This window comes from Sphaerodactylus townsendi, linkage group LG17 (genome assembly GCF_021028975.2).
Source record: "Sphaerodactylus townsendi isolate TG3544 linkage group LG17, MPM_Stown_v2.3, whole genome shotgun sequence".
NCBI lineage: Eukaryota > Metazoa > Chordata > Lepidosauria > Squamata > Sphaerodactylidae > Sphaerodactylus > Sphaerodactylus townsendi.
The window spans coordinates 2,896,548-2,914,241 of record NC_059441.1 but is presented as its reverse complement, the minus strand read 5'-3'; the positions used below and the strand labels follow the sequence as shown (position 1 = coordinate 2,914,241).

Sequence of the window (17,694 nt, the reverse complement as noted above, 5' to 3'; positions counted from 1 at the left end):
TGGGTGAAGACAGATGCAAAGAATTCATTCAGCTTCTCTTGCAATCTCCCTGCCATCTTTTAGCAAAGATGTTTTAGCAAAGATGTGTTTATTGATTTGGCATCAAGCACCCAGCTTTAGGAAACCAGTTCTGCTGAATCTGGTTTCCACAGTTACAGGTACCCCCCTTGGCATTCCCCTGAATTCCCCCCCCCTTTTTTCCCAAAGAATGTCTGAAAGAGAGGTGTGAAAGAATTTGTTTTGAAGCTAAGCGTCCCAAGGCCGGGCAGAGATAGCCTCCTGCCAAGCTACCCCCGTGGGCTCCAATATTTCCATTGTAACCCAGGAAAACTATATTATGTGACTAATATTCATTATTAGATATCTTATATATATAAAAAGCAAACCGTGACTTTGTTAGTCACTCCCTAACGCCGAAACGGCTGGACGGATCACCCCCAAATTTTCACATGACATTCCTCCCTGTTGCGGGCAGGTAATGGGACCTTCAAATCGCCGAAAGTCCATACCTGAGCCAGGTAAAACATCTTTTTCCTGGCGCACCAGGCCATGAAGCTGGGTGTGTTTAACTGTCACCCTTAGAATGTTCGTGCAGCCTGTCTATCTGTGGCCTGTGGCCTGGAGTAAATTGCTACTCCAGTGGGAGAACTAATTTTTTTTTGAAGTCTTCATTGTAGCCTGTTGGTACAAGTTTTCTTCTTTTTCACTTTGGGGTGTACCTTCCCCTCTTGCTTATCATGGGGGGATCACTGGACCTGCATGGACATCTGTGTGGGTTGCAGACTGTGATGAGAAGGACAATTGCCACAGCAACGCGTGGCTGGGCCCCGCTAGTATATTAATATAGAGTATGAATTATGCTCTTTTGACTGGTATTTAGCTAAAGAAAAATAGATGCAAGCCTGACATCTCTTGGGATAACTGAGCAGGCCGTAACACCATCTCCCCCTGGGGCGCCGAGCAGGGTTAACCTAGTTATCTACATATGTAAGAGACAGATCAGATAGAAAAGAGTTACTTTAACATATCACAGGCTCGGTTACATTGAAGGGCACAGATCAAGCACCAGATCCAACGGAAACAACACTCCGCCACCCAGGTGTCGTTCTTAGCACCTTGCTCCATACATGCCAGGTAGAAACAGCCACCTTTCCTGACACAGTGGCCTCTTCTGCACAAACCTCCTAAAATGTTTGTAAAACATTTGTAAAATGTATTGTCGAAGGCTTTCACGGTCAGATTCAACTGGTTGTGGTGGGTTTTCCGGGCTGTGTGGCCGTGGTCTGGTAGATCTTGTTCCTAACATTTCGGCTGCATCTGTGGCTGGTATCTTCAGAGGTGTCTCACAGAGGGAAGTCTGTCACTGGACACAATGTGTAACAGGTTTCCCCTCTGTGATACACCTCTGAAGATGCCAGCCACAGATGCAGGCGAAAGGTTAGGAACAAGGCCTACCAGACCACGGCCACTCACCTGGAAAACCCGCAACAACCATTTGTAAAATGTTTTCAGCCTCTCCTTTTGTTGCATCCACCCTCTTGAAACGATTCCTGGCCGCCATTTTGTGCCCCCCCTTTTCTTGGAGTTCCGTGTTAAATTGATACTTCCGTGCTTCCCAGCCGTATTCTGCATTCTGCACTCAAATACTTGATGCTTCGAAGATTCCCTGCAAAAATAAAAGAACAAATAGAGAAATGTTGCAGATAGGGAGGCGAGGTTGAACCGAGTGAGCTCAGAAGATGGCCCCAAGTCGACTGACGTGGAAATTAAGAGAAATTCCCGAAAATTATGAAACTGTCTGGAAACCGTGCCTAGATTACCTTAATAGATAAATGTATTTTAAGAACTAAAGGAATGATTACTATTTGAAGCAAAAACCTTGAGTTGAAAAATACTGCGCCCCCCCCCCCCCGTGTCCCCTTCTTTGCGTCACTCCTTGGTTCTCTTGCTCCCTGTTTTTTATAATTTGTTTTTGCATATTGGGTGCTGTGTGGTTTCCGGGCTGTATGGCCGTGTTCTAGCAGCATTCTCTCCTGACGTTTCGCCTGCATCTGTGGCTAGCATCTTCAGAGGATGTTTTTCCATATTTATTGTTAATTTTAGGGAGGAGTCCTGCCGCTCCCTTCTTTTTGGGGTGGTTTTAAAGGAATTGGGTTACGGGACGCCATTATTATTGTTACTGTTTTTGACTGCTGTTTACATGGTTTTAATGGTTTTTAATGGATTTTAGTATATATGGTCACTATTGTGACCCTTGTTATATATTGTATATAGATAGTGTTGTGCACCGCCCAAAGCCCCTTGGGGATTGGGCGGTCTATAAATTTAAATAATAAATAAATAATAATAAATAAAATAATAATAGCTGATATATAAGATAATTAAATAAGCTATCTGGGAATTACATACTGATTACGAAATGGGGGTAAAATCAAACGTAATAAAGAAAAATAGCAAGGTTTTTGCTTATAGTATTGGCAATTTTAATTTTATCAATTAGATGCGACCGCGAAGAAGCTGTCGTACAATGTAGATGTTTGTCATGCTTATAGTATGTAACTAATGTTTTTTTTAAACTGAATTGAGTCCAATATTTGACTCAACTATTGTTGTTATAATTAAAATTTCAATAAAAATATATTTAAAAAGAAGAAGATGGCTCCAAGGAGGAAGTTCAGGGAAAAGGGGGAAAGATAGTCAGTAGATCTCAGTGCAACTGAAGACGTTTTCAAAACATTTCAGCCTGTTAGGTCTTGGAACGTTACGCCAATAAATGGACTCTGGAGTATCAATCAGCAGCGTTTATTAATGAGGTTTTCAAGCACCATCCTTGACTAAGCCAGTTCTAAAGAAACAGGCATTTGTGGACCCATATATATCCTAACAGATCCCCCCTCCCAACTTTCCAGAGGCAGACTCTAGAACCAAGACTGCCCCAAGATCAGCAACAGATAGCAAAGGAGCTTTCTGTCCACAAAATAACAGTTGCAACTCTTTTCTCACGGGACAGGAGATGCAGTGGATGCCTAGTTTACTACAAAGCATGCAAAACCATAAAGGAAAGAATGCACAGTTGGCAGGGCTAACATATAGCAGGCTGGTTACATCCATCAAAGAGGCATTGATTGGCTATATCTGGTGATTACATAGTTTCAAGAATGTGTTTTGTTTACTTGTTACCCATCCCCCTGACACAGCCAGAGAATTGTTTTAAACGGGGATTAATTTAAAACATTTTGAGGCTGGAAATAAAACATTTTGGGGGATAAAAACAATGCGGAATTCCATGGGTTAAACATTTTATTTCCTGTCTCGAAATGTTTTAAATGAATTGTGTGGAAAAGCTACTCGTTGTCGGGAGGTGCATGCACGTGATTGCTGAGAAGAACCCAGATTCCACTCTTAACTTCTTGGCTGCTGTTTATCTAATCTGGAGGAACCAGGTTTGATTCCCAGCTCTGCCGCTTGAGCTGTGGAGGCTTGTCTGGGGAATTCAGATTAGCCTGTACACTCCCACACACGCCAGCTGGGTGACCTTGGGCTAGTCACAGCTTCTCGGAGCTCTCTCAACCCCACCCACCTCACAGGGTGTTTGTTGTGAGGGGGGAAGGGCAAGGAGATTGTAAGCCCCTTTGAGTCTCCTGCAGGAGAGAAAGGGGGGATATAAATCCAAACTCCTCCTCCTCCTCTTCCTCCTCCTCCTCCTCCTCCTCCTCCTCTTCTTCTTCTTCTTCTTCTTCTTCTTCTTCTTCTTCTTCTTCTTCTTCTTCTTCTTCTTCTTCTTCTTCTTCTTCTTCTTCATGCACGGAGCATCCATGGTGCCGTTAATGGCACTCTGAAAAGGCTGTATTTGTGAAGAAAACAATTTTTGTCTATTCAGTCTTTCTCTTTGTATTCCTCTCTCCCACAGGCAATACGTTTAGTACCGAGGTGCACGGGCTGGAGAGCGACACCAGATACTTCTTCAAGATGGGAGCAAAGACGGTTGTCGGGTCCGGCCCGTACTCGAACGTTAAGGATGTGCAGACACTGCAAGAGCGGTTCTCAGGTATATCTTGGAACATCTGTGATGGCTGAAGAGAGAGAAAGGGCTCCTTACATATTAGTCAAGTTACAGATATCTTGCAGCCCCCCAGAGGTCGGAGGGCAGAATGGGTGCGTCCCTCCAGCCGTCTGGAGCTGTGCAGGGAGGAGAGGTAGGTGAACTGGACGAACCCAAGGCGATTCGCTGCAGCTTCGGGGCCACCCACATGATACCGTGTGAGCGGTCCCGAGCCTCCACCGGCATTAATTATGCCGGTGGAGAGCCATTTCTGCCGCTGTGCTGAAACGGATGGAGAGAGAGAAAAGGCCCCTTACATATTAGTCAAGTTACAGATATCTTGCAGTAGTTACACCACAGTGAAAGTACCCCTCAATCACCGGCGCAGTCCCTGAATTAGTGTAAGCTTAGCCACATCACTGATGCCCGTGGAACTCTGGTCTTCCCAGAAACGTTGACGCTCTGGTCTATCCTTTGCCTGCCAGATATTCTGGACGTCCACTCAGTCACGGGAATCATCGTTGGAGTCTGCTTGGGTCTTCTCTGCATTCTCTTCTGCATGTGTGCTACTTTCCACAACAACAAACCAAGGTAGGTCGTGCTGGTCCCCACAACACACAGTGCCAGGGCTCTCGGGACTTACGTGTGACTCCGCTTCTGACTCACCACAAGCAGAGATGTGCTCGGAGTTCCCTGCTGGAACTTTATGGTTCGTTTTTAATGTTTCTCATTAACATCGAGAAACAACTTAACAACAAACTACCTACCAAGATTACAAGTATAAACAGGTATATTGATCTTTCGTATGGACTCCCAATTATGTCTGCATCGAGTGTTAATTCCAAGAAACATACCTCTTGGTCTTTAATAACAAAATCAACTTGTGTCTCTATAAACACTATTATTATTATTATTATTATTATTATTATTATTATTATTATTATTATTATTATTATTATTATTATTATTATTATTATTATTATTATTATTATTATTATTATTATTATTATTATTATTATACACATAACAACACAGCACAAGTGTCTGGAATTCATCTCTGAATATCAAGTCCTTCCCAAGGACCTAGGATATTAGAGGTATTTGCGTAGAATATGTGCAGTTCCTAGAAGTGCTGCTTTCTGCAGCAGGTGGACTGATGTTCTGTCCAAGTTTAGGCTTTCCAGATGTTTTTCAAGATTTCTTGGGATTCCTCCTAGAGCACCGACTACTAGTGGGATTACTGTTGTTCTTTTTTGCCACAATCGTTCAACTTCAATTTGTAGGTCCTTGTATTTTGTGATCTTTTTTCCAGCTCTTTGTCCTCCTACCCTGCTTGTCAACTGGCACAGCTTAACATCTATGATCCAAATATGTTTTTTTCTCTTAAATCACTGTTATGTATAGGGGTGTTGTGTGCCAGGTGTCTGTCTGTCTGTATTTTAAAGTCCCAGAGTATTTTTGCTTCTTCGTTTTCTGTGGTCTTCTCTGGCTTACATTAGCTCGCAAATTACCAGGTCTTGCTACAGGGCAGGCCGTACTTTTTGCAAAGGTTCCAGTGCACCATTGCTGCTAGCCTATTGTGACGTTCGAGATAGTCAGTTTGGGCTATTTTCTTACAACGGCAGATGATGTGCTCCACGGTTTCATCACCCTCTTTGCAGAGACGGCACTTTTATACCGCCCTCCCCCGGAGGGCTCAGGGCGGTGAACAACATATAAAATAGAGCACATATGTCAGATTAAAACCATTAAATATCAATTAATACGGCTCCAATAAATGTAAACCTTACCCCATTAAAATGCAGCATATTTACGATCAACATAAGATGGCACCTACTATCAACTCCCTTAAAAACCCCAAAGGAAGGGGCGGTAGGATCCGCTTGATGTTATAAGGGGGAGGAGGGGGGTAAATTGATAACCACAGGTTAATTGGTAACTAGTTGATAACTACAGGTAAATTGATAACCGTCACATTTTTCTCCGTTAACTCTTAATTTTGACATTCACTGGCCCTCAAAACCACAAATCGTAAGTTCATTTTTTTCTGTTTTATCTACATATGCCAGCATAGGTTTCCAGTTATCCAAAATGTTATTCGAGTCCCCTTCTTTAAGCAATGAAGCAAGCTTAGCTATGTCTTCTCATTCTAATATCTTGGTCCACCTTTCCTTAGTTGTAGGAAATAATCGGAGTTTTCTGTTTCAAACTTCATTTTCAGGCCTCGATAGTATGTGGCTTAATTCTCCCTTCTGCTCTGATTTCCTAATCCAGATCAGCCCTAAGGAGCCTGCTTTTTATCCCATGGGGGCAATTTGTGTGTCCTGACCAATTCCATGCATACTAATGGGCTGCATGCAAATTTTCCCAGTGGGGCAAATGGTGGGGCCATTACCAGTTGGCGTAGGAGGTTAAGAGCTCGTGTATCTAATCTGGAGGAACCGGGTTTGATTCCCAGCTCTGCTGCCTGAGCTGTGGAGGCTTATCTGGGGAATTCAGATTAGCCTGTACACTCCCACACACGCCAGCTGGGTGACCTTAGGCTAGTCACAGCTTCTCGGAGCTCTCTCAGCCCTACCTACCTCACAGGGTGTTTGTTGTGAGGGGGGAAGGGCAAGGCGATTGTAAGCCCCTTTGAGTCTCCTGCAGGAGAGAAAGGGGGGATATAAATCCAAACTCTTCTTCTACTGGGGGAGTTTAAGTCCCCTTTCTGCTTGCACTGCGGTCTGAGGAAAAACTTCTCTGTTGCTGCGCTCGTGGGGAAAACTGACCATAACCTCCTGACTGAATTAACCAGTTGTGAGACAGTATCAAAGGAACTTGCTAGAAAAGGAGCAGTTCTTCATCTTTATCAACATAGCTAAAATTGAATCTTTACAGGCATTACTATTACTATTACAGGCGTTACTATTAAGCAGCAGTGGCGTAGTGGCTAAGAGCAGGTGTACTCTGATCTGGAGGAGCCGGGTTTGATTCCCAGCTCTGCCGCTTGAGCTGTGGAGGCTAATCGGATGAACCAGATTAGCTTGTGCACTCCAACGCATGCCAGCTGGGTGACTTTGGGCTAGTCACAGTTCTTCAGAGCTCTGTCAACCCCACCTACAAGGGATCGGGAAAACCCATTTCCTCACCCTACTATAGAACACACTGTGTTCAGTCCTTGGGAGCCCAGGTTGAGGGATCAGGAAAACCCATTTCCTGACCCTACTATAGAACACACTGTGTTCAGTCCTTGGGAGCCCAGGTTGAGGGATCAGGAAAACCCATTTCCTTACCCTAGTAGAGAATGCACCGGGTTCAGTCCTTAGGAGCCCAGGTAGGGACATCTCTGGCTGTGGAACAGAAGGTATTGTGTTCAGTTCTCAGGAGCACAGGATGCGGAATTAAGAAAATCCATTTCCTGACCCCAGAGGGCAACTTACAGAATAAACATTGCTCACATAGGGATCTGACCAGGTCTAAGGCAGCATCCTCTCTTCCCGTATTAAGGTTTGTTACCCAGCTAGTGAACATTCATTTTTGTTCATCTCTTACAGGGATTCAGTGCCAGGCTTGGATTCCCAAGCTGCTGGAAACCATGTCTACTACCTTCGGAACCGGCAGCTGCCGCCACCAACTCTGGCCCCGTCTGATTCTCACGAGCTAGAGTCTCTAATGTCCCCACTTCCCAAGGATGCCCCCTCGCCATCAGCAGACGTCACGGAACTGCCAGAAGTGCAGGGTCTTGTCCGGGGCAGTTTTCTGGAGGACAGTGCAAGCCACATCAAAAGGAAGGTATTTGTGTATTTATTTTCCTGCCCTTTTTGCACAGAAATTGGGACAATGTACAGCAGTGGCGTAGTGGTTAAGAGCAGGTGTACTCTAATCTGAACTGGTCTTGATTCCCCGCTCTGCCACTTGAGGATGTGAGATGTACTGTTTTTTCAAGCACTGTTTGACTCATGCCTTGCACCTCACTCTGGGGCGGCCTTTGAAGACTGTTCAAAAACTACTTTTCAGTTGCTTCCAGTTGGGGCCTGTTTGTGGATGTGTACCATCCCTTGCTGCAGTCGCAAGTTGTACGGTAATTATGTCCATGCTGGGCTTTCTATTTTTGTTGATTCCCCCCTCATGTTCCTTTCTGTCAAAAGATTTGCTGTCGGCTGGTTTTATGGTCAGTTTGGCCACTCAGTGATCTTGCATTTGGGTTTGTCTGATTTTTAACTGTGTGTGTGTGTGTGTGTGTTTTGTGTTTCAGCCTGCAGGGGGCGCATTTTTGAAGCTAGCAGCACCAAAGTGATACCCTGAAATGTTGGGGCCGCTAGTTTTAAAAGTGTGCCCCCTGCAGGCCGAAACGCAAAAAAAACCAAATTCAGATTCGTTCAGATTTGGGCAGGACATATTCGGCCGATTTTGGCCCGAATCTGCCCGAATGCACTCAAAGTCGGGCCGAATCTGGAATTCGGTGCACCCAAATTTCCAAGCCTAATTGTGACCAAGTCAGCACTGCCATGGCTTGGGAATTAGACTGCATCTTGCTTCTCTGGGACCATCCCATCATTTTCTGCAGGAGAACGTCACCTTGCATACTTATTGAAACAAGCTGCTCCAGACGGTCGTATTTTGGGGGCGATGGAGCGGTCAGGTGCACCTTTGCTTCGTCCAGACTGACTCGGCCCGTGCAGTTTTCTTCCCGGATTTCTTTGTGGTGTTTGGTTATTCTATCGACAAATTGTTTGCCCACTGAAAACCGTCGCCCCCCCCCCCCCCAGGCCTAATACTTCGCCATGTCTGGAGCGTTTCATTTCATTAGTGAATGTTTAATTGGGCTAATTTAGTTAATCTGTTTGCGTCTGTCTTTGTGCCCCTTAGAGGACGTGCAAGGCAATTAGGAGATCAGTTCAAGCAAGCCCATGGCGAGCGTGTGGGATTTCACGTTTGGCCCCCCCAGTGCTGAATGTGCCGGCAATATGGAATCATAAAATGAAAGAGTTGGAAGAGACCCCAAGGGCCATCAAGTCCAACCCCCTGCCTTGCAGGAACACACAATCAAAGCACTCCTGACATATCCAGCCTCTGTTTAAAAACCTCCAAAGAAGCAAAGAACCTCCACCACGCTCCGAGACAGTGAATTCCACTGTCAAACAACCCTGACAGAAAATCCTTCCTAATGTTTAGGTGGAATCTCTTTTCCGGCACCTTGAATCCATTACTCCGTGCTCTAGTCTCTGAGGCAGCAGAAAACAAGCTTGCTCCCTCTTCGACATGATATCCCTTCAGATATTCAAATATTTAGCTATCATGTCCTTTCACCTTCACTTCTTTAACCTTTAACCTTCACTTCTCCAGACTAAATATTCCCAGCTCCCTGTTGAACATTGGCTCACCTCATAGGGTGTGGATTATCCTAATTATCTGTCTCTTATTCCTATGTAGATGTGTTTAGTCCAAAATCTATTGTTCAGTCATTGTGGCCTGCACTATAGTTCCATATCTCCAGTCAAGAATTGGGTTGAAAATTAGGATAATATTCATGTAGATTCTGTCACATGAAGTTATGTATTGTAAACAACAACAACAACAACCTTTATTTGGCATTTAAAAATAGGTTCTAGAGCATTGCCAGACATTTTTGAAATACAAATCAAGAGTACATTCGAAGCGCAGACAGGAAGACTATATAGCAGTATACAATACTTAGAAAGTTCTGTCACTTGTAAAAGAAATTTTGCTACTTTTTCCAAGAGCATGACATCTGTGTTGTTTAACAGAAGCTCCACAACAGAACAGTCAGAGTCACTTTCAGATTTGTCTAGGGCCAGCCTGGGAGAGAAATTCCTAATGCCCACATATCTCGGACAGTCAAGAATAATGTGAGCAAGAGTCTCCACTTGATTTTTACAGTTTGGCGAACCCGATCCTGGAGAGGTATGGATAAGTAGCGACCCTTTGAAATGGCCGATGGGAAGGTATTGGATCTGGCCCTTGTGATAATCCATCTCTGTTGGGGTTCAGTTAATAATTCAAGATATTTGGCTATGTGCCCCTGTTCCGGTATTTTTCCGACAGAGAGGGGTGAGCATGATTTATTTGCTTGCCCCAACAAGATATGATATTCCTGTTCTAGAAGTTATGTATTGTCTTACATGGTTATATAGTTGTAACTAATTTATGTGCATAGGTTCAAGATTGTGAAAAATTGGGTATACACCTCATATATGGGAGAATTGTGACAATGCGTGTGTATGCATGTTAAATAGTATTGTAGCACAAAACACACATTATTGATACCCATGCAGCATTGATGTGCAACGTTACTCTTTTTTGCCCGTTTGCACTAACCGGATCAAGAGAGCCAGCATCTTCTGGCCAACCTCTGCCTCTCTGGCCAGCCACTAGAGGGCAGTAAATGCTCGAGCTGAGATTGAAAGCGGGCGGTTTCTTAGGAGAGGGATTCTCCTTTCAGCTTGCCGCAAAATAGGCTAATGGGAGAAATTTCTTCCAGCCTTTACGGAGCCCCGCAGCTTAGAACTGCTGAAACAGACGAGGCCCTTCGCTTACTTGGAGGGTCAAATCCAGGCTGGATTTCCCTTTTCAGTTTATGGCGGCAAAAATAACCAGGAGTCTTGTGGCACTGAAAAGACGAACACACTTTTCTTCTGGGGTCAGCTTTTGAGGACAGAGCACAAAACCAGGGAAATGACACCCCACCCCCAAAATCTTTTGAATGAGGAGCAGCAGTGGCGTAGGAGGTTAAGAGCTCGTGTATCTAATCTGGAGGAACCGGGTTTGATTCCCCGCTCTGCCGCCTGAGCTGTGGAGGCTTATCTGGGGAATTCAGATTAGCCTGTACCCTCCCACACACGCCAGCTGGGTGACCTTGGGCTAGTCACAGCTTCTCGGAGCTCTCTCAGCCCCACCGACCTCACAGGGTGTTTGTTGTGAGGGGGGGAAGGGCAAGGAGATTGTCAGCCCCTTTGAGTCTCCTGCAGGAGAGAAAGGGGGGATATAAATCCAAACTCTTCTTCTTCTTCTTCATGCATTTCTTCATTTACATAATGACATTTCAAAATGTGCTACTTATGTTTCTTGCCCTATTGACCGACCCCACTATTTCCAATGGTTTTCTTAAGTAAAGGTAAAGTTTCCCCTTCAGTCGGGCATAAAAATATCTTGGAGAGGGGGTTCAACCAGCTGTTACAGCCTGTGCCAAATCCAAAACAAAAATCCCTGTGCACACCTTCTGTTGTGTGTGTGTGTGTTTGTGTGCTGTCCTTTCACAGCTGGCTTACAGCAACTCTGTAGGGTTTTTTGAGGCAAGAGATGTTCAAAGGTGGTTTGCCATCAGCACAACCCTGGAATTCCTTGGCGGTTGCCCATCTATGTGCTAACTAAGAAGAAGAAGAGAAGAGTTTGTATTTATTTCCCGCCTTTCTCTCCTGTAGGAGACTCAAAGGGGCTTACAATCTCCTTGCCCTTCCCCCCTCACAACAAACACCCTGTGAGGTAGGTGGGGCTGAGAGAGCTCCGAGAAGCTGTGACTTGCCCAAGGTCACCCAGCTGGCGTGTGTGGGAGTGTACAGGCTAATCTGAATTCCCCAGATAAGCCGCCACAGCTCAGGCGGCCGAGCTGGGAATCAAACCCGGTTCCTCCAGATTAGATACACGAGCTCTTAACCTCCTACGCCACTGCTGCTCCTTAGCTTCTGAGATCTGACAAGATCAGGCTGGCCTGGAGTTGTTCAAGTTGGGGCTTTGTGTTAGGATTCAGCAAAACAATGCAAAACGGGTGCCCCCCCCCCCTCCTATCCTCGTTTCTGTTCACATCTTTTTATGGATGGAGCCAGCAGTCTTCCCATTTTGAGAGGGTTTTAAAATGGGCTTGCTGGGCGCCCGATTTCGATTTTAAACTTGGTATTGACCGCTGTTTTAATGGGGATTTCGTAATTTATTTATATTGGAATCTAATTGTTTAGTTTTTGATTGTATTTAGCTGTATTATGATTGAACTTTGTTGTACACCGCCCAGAGCCCTTCAGGGATAGGGCGGTATATAAAACTAAACAATAAATAAATAAATAAATAAAATAAAGCTTTGGGCAAGCTTTTGAGCTTAGCAGAAGTCTTCATCCGACTACGTGTTAGGAAAGGTATACTTGCAGGGTGGCATGGGGGGATGGCGCCTGGGGCAAAATGGGGTCCCGCCCCCTTGCGCCACCCCCCCAACTTACCTTAGTTCAGCCGGCTGCAAAGAGCAGTCAGCTGAAAAAGCAGCCTGGTTGGGTGGCCACCCAGTCGTGTGGCCTGGCCCCACCAGGCTGCTCCGGTCCGTGGGGCCTGGCTGGTGGCATGAGGCTAGGCAGGGGTGCCCAGCAGTGGCTTTTGCCAGGCCTGGCAGGGTGAGGGGGGAGGGGCGTGGGGCCAATTTTCTGCCCCCACGTGACCCCAATGGCGTGTGCCCAGGACACCTAACCCTAACACCACCACCCCGCCCCATGTTAGCTACGCAACTGCTCTCCCCTCCCCCCCCCACCGATTCCCATCGGTCACCAGGCCCTGGGAAAAGCTATTGCTTTAATCCAGGGGTCTTCAAACTATGGCCCTCCAGATGTTCATGGACTACAATTCCCATCAGCCCCTGCCAGCATGGCCAAGTGGTAGGGCTCATGGGAATTGTAGTCTATGAACATCTGGAGGGCCATCGTTTGAAGACCCCTGCAGTTTAATCAATCTCTTCATCTTTCACTTTATATACAAACAGTTCGTGGGAGATGCCAGTTTGTGCCACGTAGCGTTGAAAAGCAAACGGGAGATTCTTTCCCTCCTCTGTAGTGGGAGTCCTCGGAATCCAGCTTTGAGGTTTGTTTTGACAGAACGTAACACAGGGAAAGCCCAGCATCTTATTTTTCAAGACTGCAGGATTGCTAGCCTCCTGGAGAAAAAGGAACCGTGGCAGATTTGGGTCCCAGCCCGAGGATCATGGCCATTGTAGATGTGATGGGTGATAAGCGATACATAAGAAGAGAAGAAGAAGAGTTTGGATTTATATCCGCCCTTTCTCTCCTGCAGGAGACTCAAAGGGGCTGACAATCTCCTTGCCCTTCCCCCCCTCACAACAAACACCCTGTGAGGTAGGTGGGGCTGAGAGAGCTCCAAGAAGCCGTGACTAGCCCAAGGTCACCCAGCTGGCATGTGTGGGAGTGTACAGGCTAATCTGAATTCCCCAGATAAGCCTCCACAGCTCAGGCGGCAGAGCGGGGAATCAAACCCGGTTCCTCCAGATTAGATACACGAGCTCTTAACCTCCTACGCCCGTGGTGGCGAACCTTTGGCACTCCAGATGTTATGGACTACAATTCCCATCAGCCCCAGCCAATTGGCCATGCTGGCAGGGGCTGATGGGAACTGTAGTCCATAACATCTGGAGTGCCAAAGGTTCGCCACCACTGTCCTACGCCACTGCTGCTCCAGGGCTTTCTTCATGTCAAACTTGTCGGCAGGTTTGAGGTTTGGCTCTTCCCTGACCTCTTTCCTTTCATCTCTTTGTGTGCAAGAATCACTGTGCTAAAAGACTGACAAGTGTCTTGCTGTGTGACAGGGTGTGCGGCAGGCCACTCTAATGGTGGTCGCCGGGGAAACCCACCTTAATGGTGGATGGACGGGGTGGGAATAGAACGCTTCCTGCTTGCTGACGTTCCCACAGATCAGCTCTGCGCTATTGCCCGTCTGCCCATCCCAGAATGCACTGCAGTCTTGAGGCAAGATAAAATGGGGTGGGGGGCATGTGTCCCATCGTGCCTCTGGCGTGGCCTCTGGCACCTTGACCCCAAAGGTTGGCCGTGGGCGCCTGACTCCTGAACGAGAGGCCCTTGGCCTGAAAGGATTCTTCATTCCTTTTGCCCCTTTACGTTTGCCAATCGCCAGGGGTACTTGCAGAAGGTCACAGCGCAGTGGGGAGGGGGAAGAGTGCAACATCTGGTTTCCCCATTTTGAGCCAGATGGGCCAAGGCGGGAAGGAGGTCACCTCAACTGGGGCCAAGGTCAGGCGGATGTCAGGGAAGGGGTCTTGCTCCAAGTTCTCATTATCAGTGCTGGGACCGCAGCGTGCCAAACTGATTCCAGGCCTCGTCTAGTTCCAGCGCAGACCGGGAAGAGTCACTCCCAGAATCAATTGGCTGTTGTGGATTTTCTGTGCCGTTTTCTGGTGGATTTTCCTCCTCACAGTGGCGTAGTGGTTAAGAGCGGGTGGACTCTAATCTGGAGGAACCGGGTTTGATTCCCCGCTCTGCCGCTTGAGCTGTGGAGGCTTATCTGGGGAATTCAGATTAGCCTCTGCACTCCCACACACGCCAGCTGGGTCACCTTGGGCTAGTCACAGTTCTTCGGAGCTCTCTCAGCCACACCTACCTCATAGGGTGTTTGTTGTGAGGGGGAAGGGAAAGCCCCTTTGAGTCTCCTTACAGGAGAGAAAGGGCAGATAAAATTCCAAACTCTTCTTCTTCTCTTCTCATGTTCCACCTGTTTCTTTGGCTGGCATTTTCAGCGGCATGTCACGATAAGATGCCTTATCGTGACATACCTCTGAAGCCATAGAAACGGGCAAAACGCGAGGCGCAAAACCTACCGGGCCACGCCAACGAAGTCTGAGAAACTCACAACAGCCAACCTGGCACAAGCTAGAGTGGAGCCTAAGAATCCTGGCATACCAGATTTCTACGTGCAGAGATTACGACTGCTGTTGTTACTACTAGTCCTGTGACTACTACTGCTGTTAAACTTAGATAATGCTTAACCGCAACCTGATGTTGCTCAGATTTACCGCCTTCAAGAGGGTGAGGCCTCTTGGTTCCTGAATTATATTCAGGATATATAGCTCTGTTATATATAGCTCTGTTATATCCCTAGAATCTTTGTTTGACACCTCTGGAGCAGCAGTGGCGTAGGAGGTTAAGAGCTCGTGTATCTAATCTGGGGGAACCGGGTTTGATTCCCAGCTCTGCCGCCTGAGCTGTGGAGGCTTCTCTGGGGAATTCATATTAGCCTGGGCACTCCCACACACGCCAGCTGGGTGACCTTGGGCTAGTCACAGCTTCTCGGAGCTCTCTCAGCCCCACCGACCTCACAGGGTGTTTGTTGTGAGGGGGGAAGGGCAAGGAGATTGTAAGCCCCTTTGAGTCTCCTGCAGGAGAGAAAGGGGGGACATAAATCCAACTCTTCTTCTTCTGTGTATTTTCTTCACGAGGCCTTAAAACTTTTGACACGCTCAAGTTCCAAAGGTTTTGCTTTTTATTGCCTCTTATTCTTATTCTTTTTTATTGCTTCTTATTCCACTTTGCCTCTTATTCCAGGGCGGGCTTGAGTGTTATGTCCCCAGAAATAACTCCTGACTTTGCTTCCCCAGCCACCTTGGAGTAAGCCAATGGACAGCTGGGCAAGCCCCATCGTGCGCTACGGAGAGACGGTCATAAAAGACACAGCAGTGGCTTTGAATGGAACTGTGAAGGTGGCGTCCAGTGGCGGGCGGAACCTGGTGTTACACGCTTTGGTGTATGAGGCTGTGATGGTGCGTATTCCAAGGGCGGGACTTCCTTTATAGCAGGAAGGGAAACTTCTGACGTTCATTGTACTGGGTGTGTCTAACGCTGGCTTTGTTCTCGTTCCTGTCCTGCATTCCTGCAGCGCACGATGCAGTTCATATCTCGGCGATCCATTGGTTTCTGCAAACTGATTTCTTTATGCTTAGAAAAACAGACTTGATTCAAGACTGACGGGTGTGACTGGCCCAAGGTCGCCCAGCAAATTCCGGTGGCAGAGCGGGGAATCAAACCTGGGTTTCCCAAATCCTAGTCTAACACCTTAATTATTACCTTCTGCTGACTCTCTTAAGAAGGAGAAGAAGAGTTGGATTTATATCCCTCTTTTCTCTCCTGTAAGGAGACTCGAAGGGGCTGACAAACTCCTTGCCCTCCCCCCCTCACAACAAACACCCTGTGAGGTAGGTGGGGCTGAGAGAGCTCCGAGAAGCTGTGACTAGCCCAAGGTCACCCAGCTGGCGTGTGTAGGAGTGCACAGGCTAATCTGAATTCCCCAGATAAGCCTCCACAGCTCAGGCGGCAGAGCTGGGAATCAAACCCGGTTCCTCCACATTAGAGTGCACCTGCTCTTAACCACTACGCCACTGCTGCTCTCTAATCTGTGGGGATCTTCCACTTGATTCGAGCCCAAGAAGGAAGAGGCGGTTGTGGTAAGCCAGATCGCTTTGGTAACAGGACTCACCTCCTATGTTTTTTGGGAACTCTTTTACTGAACCCCCCCCCCCCCGTTTTTGTCTCTTGAATCCTACAGAACGACGGGAAGAAGGAACAGACACCTGGCAACGTCAGCCAGGTGGAAGCGGAGGTCATCGTCCACTCGGATTTCTTGGCCTCCAGCAGAGATCACGACGCGCAGCTCCGCATGCTGGACGCAGAAGGGCTGCCTCTGGAGGTCTGGGCCCCAAAACGCCCCTCTTCAGAGGGAGACTCGTCTCGGCGGGCTTCTCCAGGCCATTCTGAGCATAGCCAGGAAGGGGAAAGTGGGCCAGAGGGCTCTGGGGCGTCGTTAAAGACTTCCAAGATGGCGGCTGGTTTCCCGGGGTCTGGGGAACGCCTGGACTCAGTGGGGAGCGGGAATGCCAACCTTCTTCAGGAAGAGGGAGAGGTCGTCGACCCCACTCCCTGTGATGTTTTCCCCACGAGCCAATCGCAGGTCTTGCTCTGCAGGGGCCTTTCTAGTCTCATCAGTTCTCCCGCAGCGTTTGAGAACGTGGCCTGTGCCCACCATCTTTGAAGAGGGCAGCGGGCTCTGGCAAAAAGCTTGCAATAGCATAACATCCTCGGCGGTACTAAATAGCTTCATAATTCGAAGTTTAGCGGAAGGGAGGGAGGGCCCGTGGCTCAATGGCCGAGCATCTCGGCACGCAGATCTCCCCAGGTTCGAACCCCGGGATCTCCAGCTGGAAAAACCAGGCAGGAGGTGACGTGGAAGATCTCAGCCTGAATCTTGAAGAGCAGTGGGCAATGTTGACGTTGATCGCCTGACTCAGAAGGCGGATGCATTGAAGGGTGGTCCTCGGCTCAGTGGGGGAGCACCAGGCCCGCGTGCAGAAGGTCCCGAGTTTGACCCCTCAAATCTCCCGCTAAAAGGGTGAGCCAGTAGGTGATGCGAAAGACCTCCTCTTGAGATAGAAAGCCCGAAGGAAAGATCAATATTATCCTTTAAAGGTAATATCGATATCGCTCATATCGATATTGCGGAGGTTGCTTTCGTGGCTTTTGCATTTTAAGGGGAATACTGGCCTTGGTGGACCGACACGGAATAAGCCAGTTTCATTTTTGGCTCAGTGGTAGAGCATTTGGTTGGCATGCAGAGGGCCCTGGGTTTAATCCTCGGCAACTCCAGGTAAAAAAAACGAGGCAGTAGGTAATGTGAAAGACCCTGTGAGAGTACGAGAGCCACTGCTGGTCTGAGCAGGTAATTCTCACCTTGATGGACCGATGGTATGATGCAGGATAAGAAGAAGAAGAATTCGGATATATACCCCGCCTTTCTCCCCTGTAAGGAGACTCAAAGTGGCTGACAAGCTCTTTCCCTTCCTCTCCCGACAACAGTGAGGTAGGTGGGGCTGAGAGAGT

At 47.5% G+C, this 17,694-nt stretch overlaps 1 protein-coding gene across 1 annotated transcript in view; it reads left to right on the top strand.

Annotated features, from left to right (window-relative positions):
• The window catches only part of IGDCC4 (immunoglobulin superfamily DCC subclass member 4), a 57,814-nt gene extending 40,120 nt beyond the window's left edge, over positions 1-17,694 (top strand). The window contains exons 8-12 of the mRNA XM_048482079.1: positions 3,911-4,048; positions 4,528-4,633; positions 7,579-7,816; positions 15,423-15,584; positions 16,367-17,694. Of these exons, the coding sequence (XP_048338036.1) occupies positions 3,911-4,048; positions 4,528-4,633; positions 7,579-7,816; positions 15,423-15,584; positions 16,367-16,849 (1,127 nt within the window). The 3' untranslated portion in view covers positions 16,850-17,694. The remainder of the gene's footprint in view (positions 1-3,910; positions 4,049-4,527; positions 4,634-7,578; positions 7,817-15,422; positions 15,585-16,366) is intronic.